Source organism: Rhinopithecus bieti, unplaced genomic scaffold (genome assembly GCF_001698545.2).
Source record: "Rhinopithecus bieti isolate Rb0 unplaced genomic scaffold, ASM169854v2 scaffold_24996, whole genome shotgun sequence".
Lineage (NCBI taxonomy): Eukaryota > Metazoa > Chordata > Mammalia > Primates > Cercopithecidae > Rhinopithecus > Rhinopithecus bieti.
In genome coordinates this window covers 5,484-17,159 of record NW_016811678.1, presented here as the reverse complement: position 1 = coordinate 17,159, position 11,676 = coordinate 5,484, and the positions used below count along the sequence as shown (strand labels likewise).

General features: G+C 42.4%; 1 protein-coding gene across 1 annotated transcript in view; it reads right to left on the bottom strand.

Moving 5' to 3' along the window:
* Positions 1–11,452, bottom strand: part of CRCP (CGRP receptor component) — a 26,337-nt gene extending 14,885 nt beyond the window's left edge. The window contains exons 1-3 of the mRNA XM_017894670.1: positions 11,271–11,452; positions 8,165–8,263; positions 5,287–5,381 (exon numbers count right to left, since the gene is read on the bottom strand). Coding sequence (XP_017750159.1) covers positions 5,287–5,309 — 23 coding nt within the window. The 5' untranslated portion in view covers positions 5,310–5,381; positions 8,165–8,263; positions 11,271–11,452. The remainder of the gene's footprint in view (positions 1–5,286; positions 5,382–8,164; positions 8,264–11,270) is intronic.
* Between the last annotated feature and the right edge of the window lie 224 nt (positions 11,453–11,676).

Here is an 11,676-nt window from a genome sequence, read left to right as displayed (position 1 = left end):
CACCGCATCTGGTCCACATTTAAATTTAAATTTAATTTAATTTTTAATTTAATTTAATTTAATTTTTTTTTGAGATGGAGTCTCGCTCTGTCACCCAGGCTGGATGGAGTGCAGTGGCGTGATCTCAGCTCACTGCAAGCTCCGCCTCCCGGGTTCACACCATTCTCCTGCTTCAGCTTCCCAAGTAGCTGGGACTACAGGCACCCAGCACCACGCCCGGCTGATTTCTTTTTTTTTGTATTTTTTTAGTAGAGACGGGGTTTCACCGTGTTAACCAGGATGGTCTCAATCTCCTGACCTTGTGATCAGCCTGCCTCGGCCTCCCAAAGTGCTGGGATTACAGGCGTGAGACACCACACCCGGCCTAAAAAATTTTTTTAGGCTAGTGAAGTGAAGCAGTGAGAGTACAGAGGGGATTAAAAAAAAATCTTAAAAGCAGCCAGAGGAAAATGACACATTAGAGTTAGGGTGATAGCAGATTTAAAAAATTTTTTAATTAATTATTTTTCAAAATATAGAGATGGAGTCTCACAATGATGCCCAGGATGGTCTCAAACTCCTGGCCTCAAGTCATCTTCCTATCTGAACCTCCCAAAGTGTTGAGATTACAGGCGTGATCCACTGCATCTAGCCTGATCACAGATTTCTAATCAAAACCTGTGACAGCCAGAAGTCACTGAAATGACATCTTTAAAGTTCTGAAGGAAAAGATCCAGGGAAATAATCCTTCAGGAATGAAAGAAAATAATGACATTCTCAGCTAAACTCTCTTACAAATAAGAGAGTTTGTAGCCAGCAGACCTGTTCTCAGAAAAGTGCAAAAGGAAGTTCTTCCTGGTAAAGTAAATGATAAAAAGGACACAGGGCACTTCAGGAATAGAAAGCAAAAGAAATGATGACATTTTGGGTAGACATAAAAGACATTTTTATTCTCTTAAGTTCTTTAAACTATGTAAGAATATAGAAAGTAAATGTACCCTAGAACTTAAAGTATAATAATAATAATAATAAAGTAAAAAAAAAGTAAATGTTAAAATACCACTAATAGTATGTAGATTATATGTTCCAATGTATGTAATTTATATGTTACAAATATAACCATAACACAAAAAGAAGGTAAAGAGACCTATGTACACTAACTGGTAAAACATTAACTCTGGACTATAAATGGTCAGGCATGCATATTATTAACCCTACTAGTAACCCAGTAGGGATCCCTACAGTAACTACTAAAAAATAAACAAAAAGATACAGCCAAAAGGCTACAAATCTTTTTAGCTTTATAGATATAGAAAAAGCAAGTGACAACATTCAACATCCAGTCTCAGCAATTTGAATTTCCTAAACCTGGTAAAAGACATCCATGGAAAACCTAAACTAGCATCATACTTAATGGTGAAGGCCGGACTGTATTCCCTTAATATCAGGGACAAGCTGAGGATGTCTGCTCTCACCACTCCTACTCAACATTGTCCTGGAGGCCCGAGCTGGGGCAATGAAATAAGAAAAAGAAGGAAAAGGCATACAGATGAGAAAGAAGTAAAACTCTGTTTGCAAACACCATGACTGTCTGCATAGAAAATCCTAAAGAATGTACTAAAAAAGTTCCTGGAACTAATAAGTGGATTTTCCAAGGCTTGAGGGCATAAGATCAATACAAAGTCAGCTGTATTTCTATATTAGCAATCAACAACTGGAAATGAACACCATTTATAATAGCATGCAAAATTATGAAATAGGTATAAATCTAAAAAAATTTGTGCAGAACCTGTATGCTACACTGTTTTCAGGGACTAGAAGGTTCATGGTGGGTTGTTTTTTAAACCTTTGATCATAAATTATTATTATGAGTTTTTTTTGTTTTTTTGTTTTTTTTGAGACAGAGTCTCGCTGTGTCACCAGGCTGGAGTGCAGTGGTGCGATCTCAGCTCACTGCAACCTCCATCTCTCGGGTTCAAGTGATTCTCCTGCCTCAGGCGCCAGAGTAGCTGGGACTACAGGCACCCCCGCCACCACTCCTGGCTAAGTTTTGTATTTTAGTAGAGACAGGGTTTCACCATGTTGGCCAGGATGGTCTCGATCTCTTGACCTTGTGATCCACCTGCCTTGGCCTCCCAAAGTGCTGGGATTACAGGCGTGAGACACTGCGCCTGGCCGATCTTAAATTATTAATATTGTCAAAATGTCAATTCTTCCCCAAAACTGACCTATAGATGTAACACAATCCCAATCAGAATCTCAGCAGGATTTGTTCCAGATATCAACAAGTCAATTCAAAAACGTATACATAGGCCAGGCACGGTAGTTTACGCCTGAAATGCTAGCACTTTGGGTGGCTGAAGCAGGAGGATCACCTGAGGTCAGGAGTTCAAGACCAGCCTGGCCAATACAGTGAAATCCCATCTCTACTAAAAATACAAAATTGGGCCCAGGGGCGGTGGCTCACGTCTGTAACCCCAGCACTTTGGGAGGCCAAGGCGGGCGGATCACAAGGTCAGGAGATCGAGACCATCCTGGCTAACATGGTGAAACTCCGTCTCTACTAAAAATTCAAAAAATTAGCCAGGCTTGGTGGTGGGCACCTGTGGTCCCAGCTACTCGGGAGGCTGGGGCAGGAGAATGGCGTGAACCCAGGAGGCAGAGCTTGCAGTGAGCCAAGATTGCGCCACAGCACTCCAGCCTGGGTGACAGCGAGACTCTATCTCAAAAAAAAAAAAAAAAAAAAAAAAAAAAAAAAAAAAAAAAAAAAAAAAAAAAAAAAAAAAATTAAAAAAAATAAAAACACAAAATTGGCCAGGCACGGTGGCTCATGCCTGTAATCCCAGCACTTTGAGAGGTTGAGGTGGACGGATCATCTGAGGTTGGGAGTTTGAGAAAAGTCTGACCAACATGGAGAAACCACGTCTCCACTAAAAATACAAAATTAGCCAAGAGTGGTGGCGCATGCCTGTAATCCCAGCTACTGTGGAGGCTGAGGCAGGAGGAATCACTTGAACCTGAAGGTGGAGGTTGCGGTGAGCTGAGATCGCGCCATTGCACTCCAGCATGAACTCACAAGAGCGAAACTCCATCTCAAAAAAACAGACAAAACAAAACAAAAAAAACTGGGCTAGTTTTCTTCTCATGTAAACCCTTGGTCTATGATGTTTTCGATTTTAATAGATTGAACTCATTCCAGACAAAGAAAAAGAACTGGACACTGCAAGAACTCCCAGAATACGATCAAGCCACTTTTGCCTCAAGCAAACACAAACATCAAAGGACTTCACTGATCAACTTTATAAAAAATACTTTAACATGTAAATCCTACTTTTTATTCAATTTGGTCTGAATTCGGGGAGTAGGGGTAATGCGATAGGTCATACAAACTGGGACTCCAAGAAAAGATTATTCATTTATTTTTTTTTTGAGACGGAATTTTGCTCTTGTTGCCCAAGCTGGAGTGCAATGGCGTGATCTTGGCTCACCGCCAGCTCACTGGCTCACAGCAACCTCCACCTCCCAGGTTCAAGAAATTCTCCTGCCTCAGCCTTCCTAGTAGCTTGGATTACAGGCATGTGCCACCACGCCCAGCTAATTTTGTATTTTTAGTAGAGATGGGGTTTCTCCATGCTGGTCAGGCTGGTCTCGAACTCCCGACCTCAGGTGATCCGCCCACCTCGGCCTCCCAAAGTGCTGGGATTACAGGCATGAGCCACCGCACCCGGCCAAGAAAAGATTTTTACACCCCATTAAGATTTGTTCCTCATGGCACATGTACACATATGTAACAAACCTGCACGCTGTGCACATGTACCCTAGAACTTCAAGTTAATAAAAATAAATAAATAAATAAATAAATAAGGAAGGAAGGTCTTCTCCTGCATTTACTCAGTCAAACCAGAGTTAGTACTTGATTAATATAATATTTCAATTCTGTCTTGTTTTTTCCCAATTTCTACCACATTATCACATTTCCTTCCTTTCAAAACAATTTAACTTATTTTACTAACATTTTGAGATCAGCTCGTGACATTTAATGTTCTCAATAATTAGAGAAGAATTAATTTCATTAGCCTAGAATACACTCACTTGTGTTTCTAAATTAGTAAGCTCATTTTCATCCAGATAATGGAAGGCTAGAGGGGTCCTGCTTTAAGAGTAGAACTATTGGTTCTTACCAATTTTGGCTTGGAGGCACTGTGTAGGTAAGAACCAAGTGGCCCTGATCCTCAGCTCTTGGAGTAAAGTGCTCTGTAAAGTTTATCTGAATTGAATCGTTAGGGTAGAGGCAGTGTTAATAATATAGAAATGTTTGGCCCTGTTCACAGTAATGATTAATAAATAAGGTTGCATCATTTATGGCTTCTGGAGTCCAAAAAGGACATCTACACATATTGTTTCCATGAAGACACCACCCTTCACCCTTGCCCCAGCCTTGTGAGTTTAGCAGATGATCCTTATCTCAGTGGTGAAGATAATGAAACTCAGAGAGGTCAAATACCTTTTCCAAGGTCATGGTGCTAGTAAGGGGCAGAAACTGGACTAGAGCCCAGGTTCCCCAATTCCAATCTTGTCATGCTGTGGTCAGATGCTAGCAGTTGGGAGTTAGCAGATATAAATAAACTGTATTTTGGCCCATTTGATTGAGATCTCTACTCATGACCTAAATTTGCCTTCTTTTCCATGAGGCATTTCCATTTCCCCTCACCCGTCTTTTCTGAGAATGTAAATTAATCTCTGCTAATTTTGCCGAATAAGCAGGCACACTAATACAGTATCACTAGGAGAAATGAACTTTCTTCATTGATTAAAAAAAAAAAGAAAAAAGATTTGTTCCTTACTCTAGTCCCTATGTCTAACTTTCAGTTGTTTCATCTACAATACTATAATCCTCCTTTAAATCCAAACCCAGCTGAGTATCAATACACCATAGCTTCGAATGGCTTTCCTCAGCCATCATTTCACCATGTGTCACTCTCTTCCTACTTAAGAGATTTACGGCCGGGCGCGGTGGCTCAAGCCTGTAATCTCAGCACTTTGGGAGGCCGAGATGGGCGGATTACAAGGTCAGGAGATTGAGACCATCCTGGCTAACATGGTGAAACCCTGTCTCTACTAAAAAATACAAAAAATTAGCCGGGCGAGGTGGCGGTTGCCTGTAGTCCCAGCTACTCGGGAGGCTGAGGCAGGAGAATGGCGTAAACCTGGGAGGCGGAGCTTGCAGTGAGCTGAGATCCGGCCACAGCACTCCAGCCTGGGTGGCAGAGTGAGACTCCATCTCAAAAAAAAAAGAGATTTACTTACTTGGTCAACTTGTGGCTTTTCATTGCTGTGAGAAATTCTCTGACAATCTCAGGACTCTGGTGCCTGCATGGTGTTTTTGATATGTATTTTAACGTCTGGAAAAAAAGAAAAAGCCAAGCATAAGACAACCCTGAATGAGAAAAAAAACAAAGGAAATGGCTGCAATTAAAATTCTAAAATTTTGTTTTTAAAAATCCTGTAGAGGCTGGGCATGGTGGCTCACACCTGTAATCCCAGCACTTTGGGAGGCCAAGGTGGCCAAATCACCTGAAGTCAGAAGTTCGAGACCAGCCTGGCCACCATGGTGAAACCCCATCTCTACCAAAAATACAAAAAATTAGCTGGGTGTGGTGGTACATGCCTGTAATCCCAGCTACTAGGGAGGCTGAGGCAGGAGAAACACTTGAACCCGGAAGGCAGAGGTTGCAGTGAGCTGAGATTGCCCCACAGCACTCCAGCCTGGGCGACAGAGTCTGAGACTCTGTCTCAAAAAAAAAAGGAAAGAAAAGAAAAGAAAATCCTATATAAAACAAAGAGGCATTCAGGAGAACCAATCTTCATGTAATTGGAATTCCTGAAAGAGAAAATCAGTAGCTAGAACAGGAAGAATAATTAATGAAATTTTAAAAGAAAATTTTTTCTGATTTCAAAAAAAAAAACTCAATCTGACAATTGTGCTATCATATTTTAAACAATTTTTTTAAAGAGGGGGAACCCAAAGAATAAAATAAATTGCCATGAGTCTACATGGATATATATGAGTGAATAAAATAATGGGTAGAAAGATACAACTTTTACTTTTTTTTTTTGAGACAGAGTCTCAGAGTCTCGCTCTGTTGCCCAGGCTGGAGTACAGTGGTGTGATCTCCGCTCACTGCAAGCTCCACCTCCCGGGTTGACGCCATTCTCCTGCCTCAGCCTCCCCAGTAGCTGGGACTACAGGCACCTGCCACCACGCCTGGCTAATTTTTTTGTATTTTTAGTAGAGACGGGGTTTCACCCTGTTAACCAGGATGGTCTCAATCTCCTGACCTTGTGATCTGCCCGCCTAGGCCTCCCAAAGTGCTGAGATTACAGGCATGAGCCACTGTGCCCAGCCAGAAGAGACAACTTTTTCTTACGGAAGAATTCTAACTCATATGAGCTGGGTATAGTGGTGCACACCTGTAATCCCAGCACTATGGGAGGGCAAGGCGGGAAGATCACTTGAGCCCAGGAGTTTGAGACCAGCCTGAACAACACAGTAAAATCTTGCCTCTTAAAATAAAAAAAAAATTGTATCTAATAAGCATAGAAAGAATGAAAAAAATTATAAATCACTCTCAGGCAATTGTACCATAGTCATAACTACTGCAGGAAAGATCCACCAATGAACGCTAAAATTGATGGTTAAAAGCTTAAGGAAGGGTAGGCTATTTTCCTAGCCTCAAAGCATCGCCCACGAAGTATTTTTTAATTACTGTGGTGGTTTTAACATACATCCACAAATTCTTTGACATCCCTCCCTTCAAGAGGTGGAGCTTAATCTCCCCTTTCCCCTTGAATATGGGCTGAACTTGGTGAATCCTTTCTAACATAATATGGAAATGAAGAAACAGTAGCTTTACAGTGGAGAAACCGGGCAGATACCATCTTAACCAAATGACCAAAGTTAACATTAGCCATAAGAAACATCGACATCATGTACCCCAAGAAATCATGACACAAGAAAGGGAGATCACCTCTGTGGTACTCTTCCTCAAAAGCCATAGGTTCTGTGTAATCATAAGAAAACATCAGGCTGGGCGCGGTGGCTCAAGCCTGTAATCCCAGCACTTTGGGAGGCTGAGACGGGCGGGTCACGAGATCAGGAGATCGAGACCATCCTGGCTAACACGGTGAAACCCCATCTCTACTAAAAGTACAAAAAACTAGCCGGGTGAGGTGGCGGGCGCCTGTAGTCCCAGCTACTCGGGAGGCTGAGGCAGGAGAATGGCGTGAACCCGGGAGGCGGAGCTTGCAGTGAGCTGAGATCTGGCCACCGCCCCCCGGGCCGGGGACAAAGAAAACCCCGTCCAAAAAAAAAAAAAAAAAAAGAAAGAAAACATCAGACAATCACGAATCAAGGGACATTCTACAAAATACTTGACAAGCCCTTTAGAAGTGTCAAGGTCAGGGAAGACAAAGGAAGAGTAAGGATACAGATCGAATGACATTATGGAGACACGTTAACTAAATACAAAATGGTATCCTGAATTGAATCCTGGAACCCAGAAGACAGCAATGGGAAAACAAGGTATTCAAATAAAATTTTAGCTTAGTTTATTTAATAGTATGTACCACTGTTAATTTCTTGGTTTTGATCACTGTACCATGGTTATGTAAGATGTTAACATCAGAGAAAACGATGGGAAAGGTACATGAAAACTCCCAGCACTGTCTCTACAACTTTTATGTAAGAGAAAAATGGCTGGGTACGGTGGCTCATGCCTGTAATCCCAGCATTTTGGGAGCCCGAGGTGGGCGGATCACCTGAGGTCAGGAGTTTGATACCAGCCTGACCAAAATGGAGAAACCCCGTCTCTACTAAAAATACAAAATTAGCTGGGCAAGGTGCTGCATGCCTGTAATCCCAGCTACTCGGGAGGCTGAGGCAGGAGAATGGTGTGAACCCGGGAAGTGGAGCTTACAGTGAGTGGAGATCGCGCCACTGTACTCCAGCCTGGGCAACACAGCAAGACTCTGTCTCAAAAAACAAACAAACAAACAAAATCAAGTTAGAGTAAAACTATTCAGATCATATAAAAGGCGATCTTGATTTCGGCAGCCAGTCACTGGGAGAATAAACCCCCCTCCCTCAATGGTACTTTAGGTAGGTCTGCCAGAAGCCCAGGCTTACTTCATAGGTGATAGTGTTCAAGTTCTGTTGTCCAGAGCTGTGTTTATTCTTTCCACTTTCTTTACGCTGTTCTTTCAGATCAGTTAGTAACTGAAACACCTAGGAGGAGATACAAAAAAGATGTTTATGAATAAATTTGAGAAATATATCTATCCAAGGTCAGTGGTTTGGAAGGATAAACAGGAAGTGTAGTACTTCCTTTCACCTGCCTATCACCCAGCTTCCAACTCTTGTATTTGAGCAAATGAGTCCTAGAGGCATATGACATTTTAAAAAAATGCTCTTATATAAGCCAAATAATCCAAATTAATTTATTTAAAATATTTCAAATATTTCCTATCAGTATATACATCACTAATCTCCTCTGATCTCAAATATATACTATTTGAAAGCAGATTTTCTTAAAACAAATATTTTGTTAAAAAAGAATTATGTGGCCAGGCACGGTGGCTCATGCCTGTAATCCCAGCACTTTGGGAGGCCAAGACAGGCAGTTCACGAGGTCAGGAGATCAAGACCATCCTGGCTAACACAGTGAAACCCTGTCTCTACTAAAAATACAAAAAATTAGCCGAATGTGGTGGCACGTGCTTGTAATCCCAGCTACTCGGGAGGCTGAGGCAGGAGAATCACTTGAACCCAGGAGACAGAGGTTGCAGTGAGCCTGGATGGTGCCACTGCACTCCAGCCTGGGTGACAGAGCAAGACTCCATCTGGAAAAAAAAAAAAAAAGAATTCTGCTTCTCTAGTATAAAAATCTAATATAATGATTTCTTTCTGAAAAATAAAAATTTTGAGGCAAGTGATAAGACAGAGTTTACCCCCCCAAAAAAAGAAAGGAAAAAATGCTATGGATCTTTAGAAGCAAACTTTCCCCACAAGGATAAAACATACATGCATTAGTGCTGGGGGCAGGGGGGAATCTCAATCTCATTCCTGTTTTAGAGAAGTGAAGAAAATGCAGGCTCACACACCATTACTAGATACAATGGAACCCCTTTCATCTGCTGTTCCTTTCAGAAACAGTGACATGAGATCAGTGAATGCAATGTTTCCCCAACGGATAAAACACCCAAACACCTAGCAAAGTCCAACCTGGACAAGGAGGCTCCTGAAAGCCAAAGGCTTGGCCAATGACCATTCAACCATTTCCTTCCTGTTCTAAGCTGCAACCATTTACGATTGAGCCTTTAGGGAGGAAAGAATACGGCCAGCTGTGTTTATTCTACTATCTTCTAATTTGTGGGGCGGGGTGGGGGGCACAAGGGGAGGTTTCTTTCTTTCTTTTGCTGTCTTCAACTCTGGGAGCTTTTTTTGGGGACAGGGTCTCAAAGGCTGTCTCCGAGGCTGGAGTACAGTGGTGATCACTGTAACCTCAAACTCCAGGGCTCAAAGGAACCTCCCCTCTGTCTTCCAAGTAGCTAGGACCATAGTAGGTGTTTGCTACCACGCCCAGCTAATTTTTTTTTTTTTTAAGAGACGGGGGTCTTGGCCGGGCGCGGTGGCTCAAGCCTGTAATCCCAGCACTTTGGGAGGCCAAGACGGGCGGATCACGAGGTCAGGAGATCGAGACTATCCTGGCTAACATGGTGAAACCCCGTCTCTACTAAAAAAATACAAAAAACTAGCTGGGCGAGGTGGCGGGCGCCTGTAGTCCCAGCTACTCCGGAGGCTAAGGCAGGAGAATGGCATGGACCCAGGAGGCGGAGCTTGCAGTGAGCTGAGATCCGGCCACTGCACCCAGCCTGGGCGACAGAGCGAGATTCCATCTCAAAAAAAAAAAGAAAAAAAGAAAATATGGGGTCTTGCTATGTTTCCCAGGCTGATCTCTAACTCATAGCCTCAAGTAATCCTCTCTCTTTGGCCTTCCAAAGTGCTGAGATTACAGGCGTGAGCCACCACACTTAACCTACTACCTTCTAGACCTCCTCTGAGTCTTCCTGAGTTTAGACTCTGGCACATGGAAAATTCACGGTCAAGGTAGAAATGGTTCTTTCTACACCTGGAGCGAGCCTATCAGATGGTTTTGCTAGTGCCGAATAGGAGGCAAAAATGCTGGAATATCTCCTCTCTTACCAACCTTTTTCCTTCTTTTCCTTTCTCCAGCAATCCTACCCTAAGCCCAAAAAATTCTACATTTCTTAATTTCTACTATTCAGAAAGGTGAGTCAACTAAAGGCACTTTTATTTATTTATTTTTTTTAAGTAGGGACGGGGTTTCACCATGTTGGCCAGGATGGTTTTGATTTTCTGACCTCGTGATCCTCCTGCCTTGGCTTCCCAAAGTGCTGGGATTACGGGTGTGAGGCACCGCGCTCAGCCTAAACTCACTTTCAAAATAAGGATATTAATACCCATAAGACTATTTGCAATGTATAAAAGCATTATAAATATATAAATATATCAAGGGTGATAATTAGGAAAAAGCATAAAAAATGTAATGGGAAATTTTGCAGACAGAAACAGCCTTAAAATACTTTTAGATATTAGACATAGCTTCTATACTATGACTACATCCCAAATGATGATCTAGAATCTTTGAGATTTAAAGAAGGGTGCCACCTCTAAATTAGAGTCTTCCCAGCTTCCCTGAAGTACTATGTATAATGTATCAAGCTTACACTATTCCAAGGTCCACCAGATGGTGCCATATGTCTTGTTTTAAAGTGGAAAATCCAAATAAATTCAGTCATTTCTTTTTCATTTTTCTTTTTTTTTAGAAGGAGCCTTGCTCTATTGCCCAGGCTGGAGCGCAGTGGTGCATCTTGGCTCATTGCAACTACCTGTGCAACTACCCTGCCTCCTGGGTTCAAGTGATCCTCTTGCCTCAGCTGGGATACCAAGTAGCTGGGACTACAGGCACGTGCCACCACACCCAGCTAATTTCTGCATTTTTAGTAGAGACTAGGTTTCACCATGTTGGCCAGGCTGGTGTTGAATTCCTGACCTCAAGTGATCCACCTGCCTCAGCCTCCCAAAGTACTGGATTACAAGCATGAGCCAATGCGCCCAGCCTGAATTCAGTCATTTCTAACCAAAATGAATTTAACAATCTCAGGAGCAAAGGGCAAACTATCAGAGAGGAAAATGTAACAGTTCAATTTACCTCGTAGTTACTGAGAAGTGCAGAATTGGCATCCTTCCTGAAAAAGAAAAGTAAGCTATCATTAGTCTGCGCTCACACCCCTTTCTGGGTATCAAATTCTGTAAAAGAATTCCTGTCAAGATGTAGTAGTCCACTTTTTGAATTTAGGGCCTACAACCTAAAATTGAAACGGAGAAATGTCTTAAGTCCAACATGGTTTAGCTAGCTGTGGGCAATTTCAGAGCAGACTTGGGATCAAGTGCTGTCCATCACATCAGCCATGTCCTCTCCCCATTACTCATCTGCCTCCATCAGCTGACGACATCCTGGGTTAGCCACTCTCCTGCTGAATCACAGAAATGGCACTAACACTAATGACATCACTGGAAATCCAGCCATGGTCAAGTATCCTGCCAAATATCTCTAC